At 38.8% G+C, this 21,167-nt stretch overlaps 1 protein-coding gene across 1 annotated transcript in view; it reads right to left on the bottom strand.

Moving 5' to 3' along the window:
* Nucleotides 1-277: 277 nt before the first annotated feature.
* ptpn23a (protein tyrosine phosphatase, non-receptor type 23, a) overlaps nucleotides 278-21,167 on the bottom strand; it is a 61,412-nt gene continuing 40,522 nt past the window's right edge. Inside the window, exons 15-25 of the mRNA XM_073048845.1 lie at nucleotides 20,854-20,999; nucleotides 20,152-20,448; nucleotides 19,858-20,012; nucleotides 17,467-17,618; nucleotides 15,038-15,217; nucleotides 11,545-14,050; nucleotides 9,518-9,702; nucleotides 7,870-7,974; nucleotides 6,956-7,094; nucleotides 5,996-6,109; nucleotides 278-5,700 (exon numbers count right to left, since the gene is read on the bottom strand). Coding sequence (XP_072904946.1) covers nucleotides 5,074-5,700; nucleotides 5,996-6,109; nucleotides 6,956-7,094; nucleotides 7,870-7,974; nucleotides 9,518-9,702; nucleotides 11,545-14,050; nucleotides 15,038-15,217; nucleotides 17,467-17,618; nucleotides 19,858-20,012; nucleotides 20,152-20,448; nucleotides 20,854-20,999 — 4,606 coding nt within the window. The 3' untranslated portion in view covers nucleotides 278-5,073. The remainder of the gene's footprint in view (nucleotides 5,701-5,995; nucleotides 6,110-6,955; nucleotides 7,095-7,869; nucleotides 7,975-9,517; nucleotides 9,703-11,544; nucleotides 14,051-15,037; nucleotides 15,218-17,466; nucleotides 17,619-19,857; nucleotides 20,013-20,151; nucleotides 20,449-20,853; nucleotides 21,000-21,167) is intronic.

The following is a 21,167-nucleotide window of genomic DNA, read 5'->3' as shown; positions in this document are numbered from 1 at the left end:
TGGGGATATAAATTAGGAGCAGGAATTGGTGTCCCAAGCTGGGATCCTGACCGAACAGATCACAACCTCAACACTTCACTCCCACCTACCTAGTAGCTGGGGTGTTGAAAGTGTGATTATGACTGGAAGTGTACAACTTTAGACCAGATATAGCTCTATGTAGTTTAAATGAGTTCTGTAATATTAACCTGGTTAACAACTTAACCAATTATCCTGATATTCAGCAATATCAAGATGAGTCTGTAGCATAATGAAGGAAAAGTTGCATTTGCACATATTTCATATTCATTTGGACATTTATTTATTTACTGCTTTTCACATCCCTTTCAGGATGTTCCAAAGTACTTCAAAGCCAATGAACGATTTTTGACGTATAACTACAGATGTAATATAGAAAATACATTCCCTAATCCATTACAATTCAGGTCTCAGTTTGCTGTGGTAATGTTGCAGGACTATTAAAGTTACATTTCAACTGCTAAACAATGGTGGAAAATTCCTAGATTTAGATGTCAGGATATCCATTTTAAAACTGAAGAATACAATTGAAGGAATATCATTTCAGTGAATGAAACATTCCACACTTCTGGCATGGTCACCTGCGTCAGCTAGATAATAAGCCCAAGATCATAAATCAGTGTCTAAGTCATGAAATAACATCCCTTTCAGCAAAACAAAAAAAAAAAGACAACGTGGGACAACAAAGTAATCAAATAGTTATTTATAGCACAATTTATATTACAGTGGAATGTACCATTGAAATTAGTGTTATTTGACAATGTACACATGCAGGATATTGGAAAGTCTAATGAAAGACTTAAGATTCTTCTTTACAGCCTCACCACTCCTCTCCCCCCCCCCCCCCCCAACCTCACATTCACAGTGTGCTATACTAGAATAGATGTTAAATTGTGACTGCAATGGCACAAATTTTCAGGCTTTAAAGATGAGGATTACCATTTACAATAGAACAAGGATTAAAGAAAAGGGTTAAGAGGTAAACAAAGGAATGAAAGCATTCAGGTCAATTTATGAACTAAATTCAAACAATCATTGGTTCATCCAAAGCGCATTAGTAAGTTTGTTTAATAAAATGCAAGATTTCCTTTCTGCAGGGCTGAAATCAACAGATCAAAATGACAAATAGCTTGCATTGCTTAAAGAGCATTTTGGAAAACCTGAACTGTCAAATTCAGAAGAGCAAATGAGTTCCCATCCCCAACCAAGCCCAAAGAATTGTAGCCTGTACCTAAAAACATAGTGCATTCAAGCCTAGTATGTTCTTCAACGTTAGCAGAGGATTGTGCCATTGATTCCTATTCAGATTTTGGAGTGAGATACTCTGTCACCATTATAAAGATATAATTCTAGAAACAAACATGAAGCAGGATTTCTGAGGGGGGAGGGGTGAGGAGAGAAGGATAGGTTCTTGATTAGGGCATGAAAGGTTATGGGGAGAAAGCGGGAAAATGGGGTTGAGAGGGAATTGGATCAGTCATGATGGAGTAGATTTGATGGGCTGAATGGCATAAATGCTCCTATATCTTCTGGTCTAAGGTGCTCCCCACATCCCTGTCAGCCTTTCTTTCAGGTGCTGCATCTAAGAAACAATCATGAGTAGGGGCACAATATAGGCAATGGGAGGAAGAGGAGGAAAGTAAAAGTTCAGATGTTAACTCCACAGCCTGGTGATCAACAGTGTTAGGTTCCTTCTTCCTGCCAAAATTCCCTCAAGGTGTGTGCATGCAGACATATTTTGCTTTTGATTTGATTACATTTTACTATATATTCTGCAAATCACAGAATGTGCTTGCATTAAAGACATTCATACAGCCAGCCATCTTGTACATTTGAAGATTCTTCATTGAAATTCATTATTTGAAATGGGATAGAAGTAGTATAAGCCTCTCTACCCAGTTAAGTGACATTCAGTTACTAGGTGTTCAATCAACTCCCTTTTCCATCTCTTCCATTACAAATTTCTAATTTCTTCACTTGTAGCACTAGTTATGAGAAGAGCAATGTCTGGTTTTAGATGATGACTCAAATTGTGAAATCTTTAACTGAGTTTTTGCAGATTTCCTGATGTAACAGAATGTCAAATTTTAAAAATCTGACCAAACTAATCTCTTTGAATTCATCAGATTTTGGCCGTAGAATACATTGCCACAATTTCTCTCATTGTGAAAGTTTCTATTGAATCCAGCCAGCATTCTAATGTGGAGGTTCAACAGCCTATAAAACTCCTTGCTAAAGCAAAATGATTGGTACACAGCTAGGCTACCTCTATATCAATGGCATAGTCCTCAATCACATCAGGACACAAAGTAAATTCACAGAGAACGATACTGTGTCAGAGAATTGAGAGGAGGTAAATGTGCAGAAGCAGTGGCCTCAATTACTAAACAGGGTACTGATACCTCTGTTAGTCATACTGCTTCCACTTTGTAACCATTGCTGTGTCACGTCTACATGGTTTCTTTTGGACAACAGTTTTGGCCAGCTAAACTGACTTGCTGGAAGTTACTGAGTTCTGGTGTTGAACAGCCTTATGGTAAGGCACATTCTTCTCAATGGAACATTCATGCGCAAGTTGCATGAAAATAATTACCTCCCCCCCCCAAGAGGTCACCTTAACTCCATTTAGGCTGGCTATAACCTTGGAAACAAACAACGCTGACTTTATTTTAATTAAAAATCTTAGTTCCCAGTGTTATTCAGGGATGTGAAATATTAGTTGGGTGATAATGTGATATTAAAATATTAGATGTAAAATGAGAATGCAAGTAAAGGATTTAGCCCTGATAAAGTCAACAATTTTTGATGCTGTTTGACCTTTTTTTAAAAAATATAGTCTGTCCTCTGATTTAATGTTTTCATTGAATTTTGAAACTTGGCCACTTTAGAGGCCCCGGATTTAGACCAACTTTGAAGTTTTTTTTAAAAAAGATAATGGTCCTGCAGTAAGTATTAATCCTAGCAGGGAAGATTTCTACAGAAACTTAGTTCTTGGAAAACTTAGTTTTAGTTTTTTTTTTAGTTTTTTCTCAGATACAATATTTGTAATGAGGCCTTTTTATGGCTTTGGAAAGCATTTTGAGAGAGTCCGTGTTGGGGTTGTAACTGGTGTAATAAAATTGTTAGATTACAGATTAGTAATAGCAGAGATGGTAATGGTATAGGACTAACTGGACTGAAGGGAAGCAGTGCTTCCACTGATCAGAGTGCAGTATCCCTTCAAGATTGCTTTAAGTCACCATGAATGGCAGTAGGCAATCCTTTGTGAGAAATTCTTAGATGGGCTGTACAGATTCTGTAAGAACACAGCATGAATAGTGATGATTAGAATCTTCCAGTTAAAATTGTGGGCAAAAATATTAATATTGTTATTGCCAGTGATTAAACATATATTCTTTAATTCTTAATGAAGCATCCCAGAATATTTTTAATTGTGAGATGACATAACTTAGAATTACATTAAAACTTTTTTAAAACATATTCCAAATTACATTAACAAGCTGTTACTTTCCAAACCTTGGACTTACAAAACTGGAAGTCCAGATTCCTTTAACTGGATTATTAATAAATCTGTTTTTATTTATTTTTTTTTTTTAAAGGCCAGTGATGGTCTTGTTTCCTTTGAAGTTTAATTGCTAAGTACAAGAACCTCAAACTGCCTTGGAGCTAAGATTGTTGGTGTGAATGATACTAAAAATGCTACAAAGGGTGTATCTAGTAGAAAGGGGTCAATATATCACCATTGTCTTAATTTCTGTACAACTTTACGTTTTTAATATTTTATCTCTTCAACAAATCAGTTACAATTATCCAAATAGGTTTAACCTGGCTCCAGACCCTTGATGGGTAACTCTGCTGTTTGTTGCAGAAGCTACTGCAGACCCATGGCAGCAACAAGCATCACATTATCTGTGGATGTTTACACCAGGCTTACTGGTCAGATATCAATAAACAATAAATAGACAGTCCATTCATCTCAATAAAACTAATCTCTCCGCTTAGCTACAGAGGTTTTGCCTGCTGCTCGGTCCAGACTTAATACTGATGAAATCACAGATGGACTTTTACAAACATGCTGTAACTCACCGTGCAAGAACACTTGAGGTTGAACTAAAATTGGTACATTTGAGGTGCTGTAGATATAGGTCAGCCCTAACAGAAGGAACCAAGCACAATTACTGATCCAGGGTCATGATCTTTGAAATTGCTCATCAGCTGGGAAGGAAATCTACAGCAGAGTCAGAACCTAACACCAACCTGTTTTCAAGTCAACCACAGGCCTTCACTATCCAGGCTTGACATAAAGGGCAAACATTGCAGGCAAGATACTGAACAAACAGACAAAACCCCAAGGAATTGCATCAGAGCCCAAAGGCATGAAGAGAATGATATTAACTACAGAGAACAGGAAAACCAGAATAGGCACATATAGATGGCATTTAAGATGTTCAGGGGAAAGAGGCTTTGAAAGATTTTATCTATAAGTTTCTGGGGAAAACATGCTTCAAAATTCTTTTACAAATGACAGAAAAAAACAAGCAGCAGGGATGAAGCATGACCAGACTTATCAACAGCAAAACAAAAAGGGGATGGTAATTTTCCAGAATATTAATTTTTATGAATCCCTAAAATTAAACAAATCGTCATGCAAGATTTCCAAAAAACATCTGATGCAGATTGAAACAAATTGCAACAGACCAAAATTCTTCAGCATTAATTACACATTATAGATACTTGGAAATATAATTTTTTGTCCTAATTGTTGTAAGACAGTGGTTAAACATAACCGTGTGTAGACAATAATTTACTACTATTTGCATTAATGGTAGAGAAAAGGCAATTCCTAACTTTTTATACATATAGGAGTTATATATTATATAAGATTGGATGCTGCTTTTCCTGTTATGTAGAACAAACTGGATTACACTCTAGCTCTGTGTTGCTGACACTGCAATGAAGGCTGATCCAGTTTCATCTTGTAGACAAAACCATGTCTCAATAATTCCAGTAATGGTGGATGACCATTCGATTAGAAATTAGTCTTTGACCAATACATCACGTTTTATTTAGAGTCCAGAGTGGATCCAGAAGGCTCAGGGGATCCTCGCCTGTTTGAGTGGCCTGAAGGCCTTGGCCATCCTGGGGTTGAAAGAAGCTATGCTTGCTGATTTTCTGCCTGTTCCGTGGGTTGGTGTCCAGAGTGAAGGCCTCTGCAGTCAAGGAAGCCAGAAGATCCAGGGATGAAGCCTTGTTCTCTGCTTCTGTGATGTGGTTGTTAATACATGGTTGAGTGGTAACTGAGTGATTCCCTGGACCTATGTTCATTTTATCAAGTGCCTGGGTTGAAACACAATTGTCCAAAATTACCCTGTTAGCTTCTGTGACCAGAGGTAGAGTTGATGTTGATGTCTGTGATGGTGCGGCCAATTCTGGCACTGAACTAGGAACCTCAACTATCAAGTCCTGCTGGAGCAAATTATCAGCAGATACTGGCAAACCTTCAGATTGCGAATTAGGCCACACACTGAAACTTGAGTCAAGTGAAGGCAGTAAGTTTGGTTTGCTGTCCCCGATGGTCCCTGCAGATGCCTTGATACTAAGTTTTGCAATTGTTGCTTGGATGGAACTAATTGGCAAATCGCCTCCCAGTACCAAGTCCTGCGACTCCTGGCGGGAATAAATCTGTAAAACAGAAAGAAAATATGAGTAAACTGGAAAGAAACCCTTCTACCAACTGAACAAAATTGATTCTTCATGTTATTCCAATTTTCACCTTCCAAAAAATCTTAACAGAATCTTATTTCTGAACTTTCTTCCTAATATTTTAGATAGCTTTGGGTTAAAATTTTTACAGTAATGCAAGGGTGAAATACTTTAGTTTGGTTCATTGCAGCAAAAGACATATTACAAATGCAATATGTATTTTTAGCAACTGGAGGAAACAAATTCAAATCCAAGAGTACTTTTTTAAATATACCTTTTGAGATGAACTGCTGGGTGCTTTGGTGGACAGGTTGGTGGTAACTCCATGCCTCAGTAGAACCTGCTCCACATGCTTGAGAATGGTTTTGTAACAGAACTTCAAGTGGAGCTACAAAGGTTTAAAGAAAAACAAAGGATTTAAAACCAACTGCATGTTGCTAGCACATTCGTACATCAACACTCCGTAAACCATGAAGGCACAAATTACTAAGATCTACAAAAGAAATTAAAATAAAACAGTTCACAAGCATATTATTCAAATACATGAATAATGTTCCTGCACCTGAAGTAGCTTGACATGCTTAGATTAATGACAAATAATATACCTTATGTATATTAGTTTCAAATGAATTATAAAATTGTGATTTTTTGACATGTGAGACCATATCATGAGGTGCATTATTTCTGAGCAAAAATCTTAATTTCCTAACTATTTAAAACAGGAATCAAGTTGTAAAACTTTACTAGAAATATTCAATTCAGTCAGCATCTATGAAAATAGCAATGTTTCAGATTAATGACTTTTGATCAGAAAAGGAAAAAATATAGAGAATGAGGTGAAGTGAACAGAAAATAAACTTGTGATGAAAAATGTGGTGATGCTGGCCAAGAAAGGAAAGTAAAGATATGTTAATCTATCTGGAGAATAAAAAAATAGGAGATGAATGATGGAAAAGAAAGAACAATAAAATACCTCTGATAATAAAAAGAACTGAGAGATACAGAAACCTGCCTTTGTTGAAAATCAATACTAAATGCTGAATGTATCCAGGCAACACGTGCCTGAGCTTCAGAGGACACTTTCGAGAGCAAAACATTCCATTCTCACCAATATGCAGTACTCTTCAGTTCTCATGTCCATAAAAATTCACCAAGATCTTGTTACAGGATTTTAAACAATTGTGTTCTTTCTCTTCTGGGTGCTTAAGTGATAAGGTATTTCCCATTGTCTCACCTTTTCTTGTAGCATGTGTTTCCTCTGCTGCCTCATTTTCCTCACAATCCGAGACAAGTCAGGGATTCCATTGCCGGCCTCTACCTCCTGTATCGCTGCATAGACGAGACAGAAAGCACCAGTTCTTCTGACTCCCGAACTGAAAGAATGAATATGACATTAATATTTTGAAGTCATCATACCTAACTCACTGAAATCTACAGCTAGTATTTTATCAATGTGCACTACAGTTGTTCATCTTAGAGTAAACTTACCAGTTGAGAGGGCTTTCTAACCATATTAGAAGTAAATGCAGGACCAAGACTTTAGCCAATTTAAAGTACACAATACAAAGTCATTTCCACTTTGTTGTTCTGTTAACACTATCAAAAATTTAAATTTGCTTGTTTATCAAATGGGAAGAGCTCTAGTCACAATGATAGGAACACTCTTTCAAGTTTTCCTACTGAACCATGCTGCAGGCCAAAATTTTAGCAATTTTGTGTCCATACATAGCTCATGCACCTGCTTTTTTTTAAAAAAAAATTTTAAACTAGTTAAGTTGGTCATGAGCATCAATATTTTTTGATGACTGATCTCATTTTGACTGCATATCTATTTCTCCCCTCATCAAAAGTAAATGAATGAACCAGGATTGATAGTTGAATGGTCACCATAGTTAACAGTTTTTTAATAAATTTAAGTGATTTTTTTTAAAAGACAATTTAAATTCATAACTCATCCATTAATGGAACTGAAATACCCATGCCTATCATTTTCTCATCTCTAATCATTAGTGCATTCCCATTAACTTAACTACCACGCTACCATATGTTAAACTGAATTCAAAACTTTAGATAACTTTTCCAATGTCTTAACTACTTAAATTCTTTAATTCCATGTTCCTTGTCTGCAAGATCAGAAAATAGGGTTACCTGCAGTGGACAACAACAGGGGTATGTAGTGGACGCTGGTGCAGATAATGCCCATGCACTTCCTGAATAAAACGCAGCAAGTGACTCTTACTGTCAGGCAACCCCCTACAAAAAATTCAGAACAAATTCTACTTTAAATTTATAGAACATAATATGTGCAGCAAAGATAAATCAAAGCAGGCAACTCTCAATCAGGATTAAATTACTGCATTTTAACACACAAGGTTCAGTTTGAGTGTGATTCCATGAATATCGGCAGCTGTTATTTATTCCCCAAGTCTTATTCTAAAACACCAAGCATTAGTAGTCACAAATACAAGAAATTCTGCAGATACTGGAAATCCAGAACACACACAAAATGCTGGAATTCAGCAGTCAAGAGCATCTATGGAAATGAATGAACAGTTGACATTTTGGGTCATGATCCTTCATCAGGACTGGAAAGGAAGGGGGACACCAGAATAAGGTAGGGAGAAAGGAAGAAGTAAAAACTAGAAGGTGATAGGTGAAGCCAGAGGAATGGGGGAGAGGGGATGAAGAAAGAAGCTGGGAGTTAACAGGTAAAAAGGGTAGAGGGCAGAAGGAATCTGATATGACAGTAGAGTCAACCATTGGAGAAATGGAAGTAGGAGAGATACCAGGGGAGGTTATAGGCTGGTGAGGAGAAGAGGTAAGAGTGGTGCCAGATTGGGGATTAGAAGAGGAGGGAACGGGGAAGAGGGAAAAATCACCAGATGGTAGAGAAATTGATGTTCTTGCCATCGTTGGAGGCTACCCCAACAGAACATGAGGTGTTGCCCCTCCAAACTGAGAGTGGCTTCGTCGTGGCAGTAGAGGCAGCCATGGACTGACATGTCAGAATGAGGATTGGAAATAAAATGATTGGCCACAAGGAAATACTGCTTTTTACAGATGGAGCAAAGGTGCTCAACAGAGCAGTCCCCCAATCTATGCTGGGTCTCACCAATATAGAGGAGGCTGTATTGGATGAACTGGATACAGTAGATGACACAAACAGATTCACAGGTGAAGTGTCTTATCTGAAAGGACTGTTTAGGGCCCTGAATGGAGGTGAATGGGCAGTGTAGCATTTCACGTGTGTAGGGATATGTACCAGCAGGGAAATTAGTGTGGAGGGACTAGTAGGGAGTGATCCTACAGAAAGCAGAGAGTGGCAGGGATATAAACATGTGCTTAGTGGTAGGATCCTGTTGAGGTGGAAGTTGCAAAGAATGATTTGTTGGATGTGGAGGCCCATGAGGAGGTAGGTGAAGAAAGAGGGACTCTATCCCTGTTAAGACAGTGGGAAGATGGGGTGAGAGCAGATGTCCGTGAAATGGAGGAGATGTGGATGAGGGCGGCATCTATGGTGGAGGAGGGAAACCCCCGTTCTTTGGAGGACATCCCTCTGATTGTAGAATTTCAGGCACAACAAAATCTAGCATCTCTAAGCACTCAGCTTCCAATAGCACATGACTAAGATATTTTCCCAACAAGTCAGGGACAATGGAAACAGAAAAAAAAGGACAACTGCAGTAAACAAATTACACATACAGCACATCAGACAAGCAATCAAATGTAGGCCCTCCGCAACCTCAGAATTTTAGTAGATTGGGCCTATTCTAGTTATAAACAAATGCAAACTCACAGCTCAGGCCACGAGGTAAACTGCAGGTGAATGACTGTCCGTTTCAGACTCTGGTCTTTGTATTGCAGTCCAATCATTCGCTCCACATGAGTTTGTGTTATTTTCTGTGTGGTCAACGTCAAAGTAATGGGCCCATGCACTATCTGTTGGCCTCTTTCTGCAGGGAAGTAACGGACTACCTTTTGCTGCACAGGGAGATTGAATAAAGGACAGTGAGATACACCAGCCTATTCAAACTAAATTTCTTCCAGTAATCACCATTTCTCCAGTATTGTTATTAAGCAATCCTTATGTGAAAGGTTGAACCCTGGACTGGTCAGTAAGGTGATACCAGTCAGCCAACGGAAAAGGAGTAAATGAAGGCTTTAGTTTTATTAAATTTTGTTCAGAAAGCTGCTTAAAAAAAAAAATCAGGAACATTGTTATTGCCAGGAGAATTAGCATATATTGTGTGGACTAGAGATGAAGAATTTTGGACATTACTGATGGGGATTGCTAGGCCATGTCCACTATTATGGGAATGGAAACACAAAGGACTAACCAGGTTAAGAATAGTAGTGATTTTTAACTACTTTCTTGATATTAGCAAATCAGTTGCATTTGTTATACTTTCTGTTCACTTCCTTATAACTTAGAATAAACTTTGTATTTCAATGTCCCATTTTAGAGATTCATACTGTTTCTAAGGTTATGCATTGAGCTCTTATCCACATTTGCCCAACATTAGAAGTCAAATGTGACAGCTGAGCCTATCATTTCCTTCATCCAGCAACTGGTTTTAACTAGGGGTCAATGAACAACCAATTAGCTGTCATTTGCTCTACAATTAATATGAGCCCATCTAAGATCAGATAAACAGTGGAGTGAGAATCAAATCTCCATTATTTTGTTTTTGTTTCATGTCTTGCCCATTCCTGAAATGTGGAATGAAAAGATACATCTCGAGATCATTCAAAATCTGCCAATATATCATATTACAGCAGTCTTTATGGGAGATTTGCCATTTAATAACACAATGCTTCAATGCTCTACCAATGGCCAGATAGCCTAACATTTGAGCACATCACAAATCATTGTTCTTACCCTGAAAGACTCAAGTCTGTAAAGCAATGCAATTCTTTTCTGTTCTCCCAGAAAGATGCTCCAGTTATCCATAGCAAGACTAAAAACACTGTAGCTTGCTGCATTTCAGAATTAGCTTTTCATCAATAAAAAAAAATTATCTCAGAACACCTTAGATAACCACAAAGGTATTCCCATCTGTGGCCCAGAAGAGTATTTCTGATTAGTGACAGGTGGAGGAGAAGCAAACAAGAACAATGTAATCTTTACTGACAGTCACCGATGATTACTAAAAATTGATTGCCTAAAGACTGTTGGCTACATCTGAATAAGGGGTCATGGGTTAAGGGAGAAAGGTGAAACAGTTACAGGGAACGAGGGGGAGCTTCACTCAGTTGGTTGTGAGAATGTGGAAAGAGCCGCCAGCAGAAGTGATCGATGCAGGTTCAATTTCAACATTCAAGAGAAGTTTGGACAGGTACATGGATGTTAGGGGTATGGAGGGCTATGGTCCAGGTACCAGTCACTGGTACAAGGCAGATTAATAGTTTGGCATAGACTAAATGGGCCAAAGAGCCTGGAACTGTGCAGAAGTGTTCTATGACTAACCACTTGGCAGCTTGTTAGTAGGTCAAGTATAAAGATTGGGATTTCTTCAGAAAGGTAAACTTAAAATTGTTGTCACATTAAAATGCATTTCAGACAACTCAAGCACTGGCTTTGGACAAGTGATCAACAAGCTGGCCATTCTCATTGTCAGAAGTACACACATCTCCTACATAGTTTTATGTATAGTGTGCAGAAACATGAAAATGAAGTGGCAGTGCTACTGTAGGTGCTTACAGCTGGTGTGAAGAGTGAATACTGCCATTCCACAGGCACTGATTATTCTGCCCAAATACAAATTTACTCAATTTCATTAATTCCCTTAGATTGTCAATAGGTTGCCAAATATCATGACTTACCTTCTCTACTTCTTGTTCAGAGACGAGCATAACTATCAGAGACACTTTCTGTTCATAAATCATTAGCCAGAAATCCGATGCAGTTCCCACCAGAGGCGCCTGGGTAGCTATGATTCTCGGACAGTAAGATGACAAGTCCTCAATCATGCTTGCATTTATATAGTCATCTTTTCCAGACTGGATTATAATTCTATTTTTATCATAAGGCATGATATCCTGATGACGGTTTTTCATGGTATAGCAGCGGGCAATGGCAATAGACAATTGTCGGGCATCTTTCTCTTGAGCATCCTGCAAATCTTTCCACTTACAGTCTAGTTCAGTCAAAGTTCCAAATGATGGCCTATCCAATGAATCAATAATGACTTTAAAGTTTTCCAACTCACTCAGCAACATTTTCACATGCTCAGGCTTCTCATAAGGATCTTTCTCAATGATTTGTATTCCCTTTGGCTTCTGCCCTTCCTTTGCATCAGCTTTAGTCGGCAGAAGAAGTGGCTGAGTCACAGTTGTTTGAGGCCCTCCATGCTGGCTGTCAGGACTAGATGACAGAAGATCATCAGTTAAAGAGTTTTGTCTCTGGAAAGGTACTTCTGAGACAGGTTGGGTTGCTGTAGGTGCACCAGGTGTAAAAGATTGTGGTGGCCTCTGTTGCATGACAGTAGACCCAGGCATTGGTGTGGGCTGCATTGCTGCAGGCAGAGTACTGACCGGTCCTTGTGCAGGCTTTGGGGAGAGGGATGCTGGAGGAGGCAATGGAGATCCAGGTCCAAATGTGCTGGATTGCATTTGGCCAACAGCTGCACTGGATGTAGGCTGGACTGGATGAGAAGAAAGATGGCCACTCGAAATGGGCTGTGGTGCTCCAATATGATTTTGTAGAAGTGCTGGTGGCAATCCCGAATGAAGATGAGGTGGGACAGGTGTAAATGGCACACGTGGGGGCCCTTGAGCTGATGATGCAGGAAGCAAAGTCACTGGCTGTGTGTCTGTGGCAGGTGGTAGAGCATGGCATGGCTGAACTTGTGGAACCACTGCCGCAGGAACAGTCTGTCTCGGTTGCTGCACGCTACCTGAATTTGCTGGAAAAACGGCATTGCCTGGATGAGTGGGAACACCAGACTGAGCAATTTTATCTTGAGGAGGATGTTGATAGAGGTGCGGTCTTAACTGAGGTTGCATCTGAAGCCGAGGCTGAGCTGGCATTGGTACTGGAGGATGGGGTGGGATCTGTGCTGGATTTTGAGGTCTTGTCTGAGGCTGGAACTGTGGCCTAGTCTGAGGAAAGAACTGTGATGGGTAAGGCTGTTGAGTTGGCATTTGAGGCCGAATTTGCAGTTGATGATCTGGATGCACCTGTGGCGGGTGTTGAAACACACGCTGTGGTCCCTGGGTAGGATCAACAAATGGTGGCACATTAGTAAAATGGGACAGTTGGCCACCGGATTGGTATGGATACTGACCGACAGCATTCATTGCAGGTACAGGAGGAACTCCAGCTGAAACAGTGTGGAGTTGTTTCATTGTTGTTTCATAGACTGGCTGCCTATTCATCTGCCCTGTCACTAATTGAGGATCCGGTGTGAAGCTAGAAATTGGAGTCTGTATGCTATCTACCGTTGTGGTTGAAGGTCTAATTCCTATATTTGATTGAGGGACTGTGTTAGCTCCAGGCATCTGACTACAAAATTGTCCAGGATGAGCAAGCATAGGCTCAACTGGTGGAGCAGGCGTGTGCAGACCAGTGTTAACTGGTACAGTTGAAGAAACCTGTTGCCCCATTCCATAAGGACCAGCAGTACTATAAGGATGACCCACTGAAGGAGCAGAAATGGAATTTGGCATGTGTTGTGGTGAAGTCCCCCTTGGAGGCAAATGGCCAGATGTGAACTGAGGCTGACCAGGATTGGGATCTCTAGTTCTGGACACAGCAGGAAAGACTGGTGGTGGTGGTGGTGAAGAGGCAGAGATGTGTTGAGGGAGGACAGGGCAAGAGACAGATGAACCCATGCCATGAGGAGGTACACCAGATGTACCACTGACTGAAGGAGGCCCTGAATGACTAATTCCTACATAAGGTGGTTGGGCTATACCACCAACTGAGCATGGCTGTGGAACTGCTCCCCCATGAAAATAAGGATGCATGTGGCCTGATACTGATGTAGCTGGTGGAAACCGTTGACTGGGTAATGGTGGTTGTAGTGGTGGACTAGTAGTCCTAGCAGCAAAGAAAACCTCTGGAGCTGCATGTTTTATCCTTGGGAAACCTGCAGGATCCATAGGATATGGTCCAATGCCATCTACAGACATTCCACTAATGTGTGAAGCCAAAGTGTTTGGTGGTAGGCTCTTCAATTCATTGGGTAGATCACTGAAAGTGAGTGCTGCATTAAATGCTTGCATATCTAAATCTTCAATACTTGACAAAGATTCAAGTTCTGCATCAGAAGGTTTTTGTAAAGGTTTTGGTGCTGTAGGCCTTGGTGGTGGCTTCTTTTTAATTTCCCTGCAAAATATAAAGTACATGACCAATGGTATTTGTTTCTCTGCACAAGTTTTGTTTTTCCTACATTTCCTTTTATTCACAAGAAACACTGAAACCAACAGTACCTTATAGCAAAAGGCAATTTGAGACTCATGGTAATATTTAAATACAACAACTGCTTTGTACAAGCCTTCCTAGCAACATTTCAAAAAATCTGTTCCAACAGATTTATTCTAGAAAAGGCCAAGAGATGGCACTACTAGATTGGCATCACAGTAGCACAGCAATTAGCATAACACTTTACATCACCAGCAACCCAGTTTCAATTCACGCCACTGGCTGTAATGAATTTGTACATTCACCCCATGACCACATGGGTTTCCTCCAGGATCTCCCCACAGTCCAAAAAGTTAATTGGTCATTGTAAATTGTCCCATGATTGGGCTAGCATTAAATCAGGGGTTGCTGGCCAGCACTGCTCAAAGGGCCTGTTCCACGCAGCATATCAATAAATAAGTAAATATAACCAAGAATAGAAGTTGCAAATTAGGTGAAAACAGGAAACATACAAAATCAAAACTAATACGGATAACAAAGTATCATCTGATTGTGACTACTACATTGACACATTTGTTCTCACTTCAAATAGTCCTTTTGTTATTTTTATCCCTCAACTACAAATGGAAACTAACTTTTCTCTTTCCCAGTTCAAAGGTTATTGAACCTTAAAATGTTAACAGATTCTCTTTCCACTGATGCAGCCTGGCTTGCTCATTTGTTTTCAGCATTGTTTATTTTTAACCAAAGGGCATAATAGATTTTATTTTATAAATGTCTGCAGGCATTATTATTATATGGGCCTATGGAATTTAAATACAGCAAGACAAGTGATTGCTGCTGAAGCAGCTGAATTAAAATTAAATCATCTGTACATCACTAAATTATGCCTTTGGATTACTAAATCACTATATAACCATAACACAATTTGTCTAAAAATATCAAGCTTACTGTTCCAACACCACTTGTCTTTGTTCTTCCTGAGATTTACAAACGTCCTTTGTTTTATCCAGAAGCCGGGTTACTTTGCCTTCCAAATCTGCATAAAATTCTTTTCCTTCTTGGGACTTCTTCATCAGGTCTTCATAAGCCTCAAATGATGCTACAAGCATCTGAATAGTAACGTTCCACCTGTAAAAAGAGAAAAAAGTTAATTTTAGCTTAAGGATTGATTTTTGTGGTTTAACCACACACCAAGTAATGCATAAATGTGAGCAAAATATCATTAATGCAATGTAAATAACATGATCACAAAATCTCTAAATTGGCACAAATGTTTATTACATCCAGAATAGAACGAATAAGCAAATAGTATTTTAACCTGTCAGAGAATTTTAATAATGACCAAAATTCATCAATTTCAGGTATTAGGAGCTTGTAATGAAACTCAAAATTATGAAGCATACATTCAATGCTACTATTATTGGTCCAAAACAAATAGTGTGGGTTTCTTGGAATCTCTTCAAGTGACTGCTCCATAAATGCAATGAATCAATCCAGTGGCTACTCAGCTATGAGAGCTGCATAATTAAGTATTCAGATTTTCTATATCTTAAAGGGAATGCAGTACAAGTTAATTTACAATGTTATTTGTGATCAGCTCTTCTTCATCATCTAAGTGATAAATTTACTATTTCTGTAGTTTTCTATTCAGTAATGTTTAAAAAGCATGCAGAAAAAAATTACGTTTAAGAAATTCTTCCAAATCAAAGATCCTCATCTAGTCCTTTTATATGGTAATTATACCCTGTACACTAAAATTTAAGATTTCCATTTTTCATTTTATCTTTACAAAAATGTTAATTTGCAACTCTTTCCACAAACTACCTGGACAAAAGCAAGCAGTTATGTTAATGTACTAGTACTCTAGAAATCAGGCAACAAAATCCAGAGATTTAAATTTAAGAACCAGCATCCCACCCAGAGAATTAATTTAGTTTGTTAAATAAGCTTTCACAAAAAAGCCAGGATCACTAATTGTATCCATCAATCTACAGTGTCACAGAATCCAATCTGGCACATTAAAGTCACTATAGGAACTGTTCTTACATCTTCGGATTTTTTTCAAGGTTTTCAACCTACAGTTTATACTTTTAACTGTCCTTCACAAACTTTATCCAATCACTACAAATGCTGATAAGTTTGGACAAATAATCTACCCATCAATTTGGGCACCAGATATGAAAAATCCAAAGGCAATCTTGCAAATTCAACTTTGTTTACACATTAGGACTTGAGCAAAACTTCAGTGTTATCTGAAATCAGACATATAATGGCCTAACATTATCAGTATTGTACCTTTTAGCCAACACCACAGACTTCACATTTTCTGGATATCTACTGTCTGCCTGTGGCATACATTAGGATAAGGGTAAGCAATGACCCAGATATCCTCAGCATTGACTTGATGATAGGTCAGAAAGTGCAAATTAAATTCTACAGACTTTATTCTTCAATGAATGAATCAATATTCCTCCTAGTTGAATGTCACTTGAAGGTAAACTGTGGTAATGCAGAATTTACTCGAGTTGGGGACTTTTAAAGGTGCACCTAAGTGACACAAGCAGCAAAGACTTTAAGTACAAAGCTGCAACACAAGTAAATATCCTCAGCCAGAAGTGCCACCTCCTAAAGTTCCCACTTCTCCAAAAAATGAGGAATTTTCAAAGGTTCAAGGAATCAAGATGTATGAGGATAGTGCAGGAAAGTGGCACTGAGATAACAGCAACACACACAAAATGCTGCAGGAACTCAGCAGGTCAAGCAGCATTTACAGAAATGAATAAACAGTCGACATTTTGGGCTGAGACCCTTCTTCAGGACCAGAAAGGTTGGGAGAAAACACATGCAGGATTTCTTGCATTTATGAATTACTGAGATAAAAGATCAGACATGAACTCAGTGAATATGGAACGGACACAAGAGGACAACTGGAATGTTCATTTTATATTTACGTCACTTGATAGCAAGAACTCCCAAGCCTGGCTGCGAAAGGAGGATGGTTGGGCAAGGGGCTAGCAAACTCCACCCCATATAAACCCAGAGCTACAGAAATGCCAACAGAAAGTTCCAGAGACCTCATCCCTGGGAAAGGAAGAATCTTCAAAGATGAGCTGCAACTTGAAAGCCTGGCCCAAGATAGAGGACTCCGGCGAGCTACCGTTGGCAGCCTATGCCCCAGTAAGAGTAATGGTCTTATGTAAAAAGTATATTGATAGTGGGACATGATTGAGTGCACTGACACAGCAAATGCAGTAAGTCCCATGCAATTCTGATGTACCCCTCCTATGCCAAAGCACGGAAGCCATCTAGTACACAGGTCGGGGACTAATTATGTGATATTCATGATAGGTATGTGTACATCCAAAGCAGATACTCACTTCTGTTCTGCTTCAGCGAGAGATTTCCTAACTGTGGCATACTTAACATTAGCGTCTGTCAAAGCCTTCAAGATGTTTTCTTGGGCAGCGAGGTTTTGATCAATGTAAACTCTCAGCTGGTCATATTTCTTCAGTTGTTCTTCAAAAAGCTTCTACAATCAAATTAATTTTAACAACATGATACATGTGATATTAATTATATTATGAATATTACATGCTTTTCCATCATCAATTTTGCAATCACAAACCCAACAATCATTAACTATATTCTAGAAGCAAGGTAACAGATAAGTCAGCAATAGATTATCCTACGCACACTCTTAGTGAATTCAAGTGCAGAATCTTTCTTTCTCTTCTAAGTAACTGATATATGGGGAAAAATAAAGAATCCATTAATGAGTTAAAAGCATTCAGAAAATCATTTTGTATAAATATGACAAAAAAAAGTGACTTTACAGTACACACTAAATGCTGGAGGAACTCAGCAGGCCAGGCACGCTCTGGAAAAGAGTAAACAGTTGACATTTTGGGCCTGATGAAGAGTCCAGAGTCCTGATTATGGGTCTCAGCCCAAACAGCCCACTGTTTACTCTTTTCTACAGATGCTGCCTAGCCTGCTGAGTTCGTCCAGCATTGTGTGTGTATTGCTTTGATTTCCAGCATCAGCAGATTTTCTCTCATTATGTGATTTTATGAGTCTTGTGATTTTTGAATGTGGTAAGCTGAATAGCTAGAAGAAAATCCACCATCGTGGATGCAAATCTTCTGTTAATCTTTACAAAGCAAACCATCTCAGCCTAGTCAGTTCCTTTTCAGAACTAATATTTTCAAGCCTTGCTAACATCCTTCTAAACCTACTCTACATTACGAACATTGCTATGACATCCTTTTCTATAATGCACTGACCAGTAAACTACACTGTAATCTATTTGTAGTTCAATTGATAACTAGCATACTAAGCCTGTTCTTGCATTTTACATTTCAGCAATAGGAGAAAGTACCCCACACATTTTCTTAAATATTTTACATGCAGGGCCTGCTACCTTAAAGAATCTACGGATCCAAGATCCTTCTCCACACTTCTTTATATCCAACCACTTAATGCGCATTTCTTTTCTTCTTTCACCTTCCCCATGCATTGTTTTAGTTTCTTGACTAAATTCCAGTTCAGATACATGTGGTGACATAACTAATCCACTTTCTAAACGAAACCAGAAAATGGTGGAAACATGTAGACAACATGTAGAGAGAGAAACAGTTAATGGTTTACATCTGCCAGAACTGAAGAGAAAATAGGGTAATTTAAAGTTGCAGAGATGGTAAGAGTTGGAAATGGAGGACAAAGGATAATACCAGCGTTGCTATGAGGACCAGTTGTAGCGATCCACCAAAGTAATGGATTAAGGGGAGCAGTTAATAGGTTGATTAATATAGTGAGAGTCACAGTGTGTTGCAAACAGAAGTCATGACTAGCAGGACAGTCTGTACTAATGCTGAAGAGCTGGGCTAACCAATAATAATACAGCAGAAACAGTCAATTCCAATACAGTGAGAAATCATGACCTACATAAAGTTGGAGATCTCAATACTTTAACCAGGAGATCTCAGATGCAGAAATGGAGCATTAAAATGATATGCAACAAGCAGCTCGGATTGCTACTGCATGCTGAATGGAAGTGCTTTACACTCAGCAACTGCAGTGATTATAGAGTTAGGAATGAGGCTGAAAAGACCTCAAAAGGTAGTAATTGCCGTATTACTCCTGGTGCCACTTGCGAAACAGGGCAGGAACAGAATAAAAAAGTGCCATTTTAACCTATTGAAGATTGCGCATGCAAGAGGGAGGAAAAGAATTTCTCTCAATTAGTAGTGAATCGCTAAAATTTTCTGCCCTGGAAAGTAATAGTGGCCAGAGCCCGAGAAATACTAAAAAAGGTGCATACAGATTAATACAGTAGATTCCAGTTAATTGGGACACATGGGGACCAGTATATTCTGGCCCAATTAAGCAGGTACCCCAATTAGCTGAAGTTTCATGGAAATAGTTAAAAAGGTATATAAAAAAGACAAACTACAGTCTGAGTAATAAACCATGTATTTAAATGAATAGAAGAAATTAGTACACTACCAAAACTACTACAGTATTATAAAGCTGTGTATTAGATCCTGATAGTTATCGACAGAGGAATTAATCCAGTGCCCACTGCCATGTTCTTTTGATTCACAAAATCAGCGCAGACAGCGAGTGTCGAAAATGTACTGCCTTCCTGCAATACTTTCTACTCATTTGATCATCTTACCATAATCAAGGCTATACTTAACATACCCTAAACTGCACAAATCCAGAATTTTTGTGTCAGTCATATTAGTTTCATACAATTGCTCACCAACCTTCATTTCTGAATGGTCTGTTGTAACTAGGGTTGTAGTGATATCATCCTTTTGAATGGCATCTCTGAGCTGCTGTAAAAGTAATGAGCGCTGGTCTTTCATTTCTCCAACCTTCAATAAAATACGTTTCATGTTCTGCAGTGTAGCCTTTTCCTCTGTGAAACAAAGAACCAAAAATATTGCTAGGCATTGCCATACACTGGGGCACGGATTTTGACTACATAAATAGCCAAATTGAAAAAAAGACAATTTTACACAAATACATCAAAACAAATAAAAAACATAGCTTAATACCATCTGAGACAATAGGGCTTGGAAGAGCAGCACGAAGATCTTCTAAGGGCCCACTTAGCAGCCGCAAGTTACTAATGTGTAAGTTCATTGCTTTGTGCAGCTCAGTATTGGTGAAGCTTGCTTTCTCATGCACTTCCATGTATTTGGACCATTCCTTGCTGAATTCCAATGTTTTGCCTTGCTGGGTTGTTTTCCCAGTCACCTCTTGAAATTTCTTCTCCATTAATTCATCCTGGTCTAGAAGTTCCTTCAATTCTCTTAATGACGCTTCCACATCAGTGTAGAGTCCAGACAGAACTGTGAGGGGAAAAAGGAACATCTAGAGAGCAATTTTCAATGTATATCATACAAAACTAAAACAATTGGGGGGGGTGGGGAGGGTAGGGAAAGAGTGGGAGAAGGGGGGGCAATCAACAGTCCATTAGTTTTTGCAGCCAGGGCAGAGTGGTCAAATAGAAACTGTCAACAAGCCACAGATGTGGCTATTAAGGCAACGTTTAAACTTCTGAACCAAACTTTTCTATTTTACCACATGTATGGGCTTCTCTTAGAAAAATAAAGCAACACACAAAGGAATTGACTGCATAGCATTGTTAGACATCAGAAAATGAAAATGATCTGAGAACAGAAATTTTTAAATTGTGGAGACTCCATTAATCAATAGAGCAAAGGATAACAATTTACATTCGCCTGCTAACGTACTTTGCATAGATTGAACCAAACTTTTCACAGTATCTGGTCGGACACTCAGCGCTGCACACTTTTCCATCAGGACTGGAGGAATATGATTATACATGTCTAAATTATCAATCGAATCTGGATCAATCCTCAGAGAATCCATGAACTGCCTGTTACGAAGAGACAAATCAGATTTTAAATTAATCCATGTGGCATTATAAATGTTATGTTCGCTTTTAAACTAATTGTTTAATATACAAAATTAAAGGTACAATATACCATGATACGTATCAAAACAATAAGTGAACAGAAGTGGAGGCAGTGAACTATGTACTTCA

The sequence above is a fragment of the Hemitrygon akajei genome, chromosome 1 (genome assembly GCF_048418815.1).
Source record: "Hemitrygon akajei chromosome 1, sHemAka1.3, whole genome shotgun sequence".
Taxonomy (NCBI): Eukaryota; Metazoa; Chordata; class Chondrichthyes; order Myliobatiformes; family Dasyatidae; genus Hemitrygon; species Hemitrygon akajei.
This window is presented reverse-complemented; position numbering and strand designations above follow the sequence as displayed.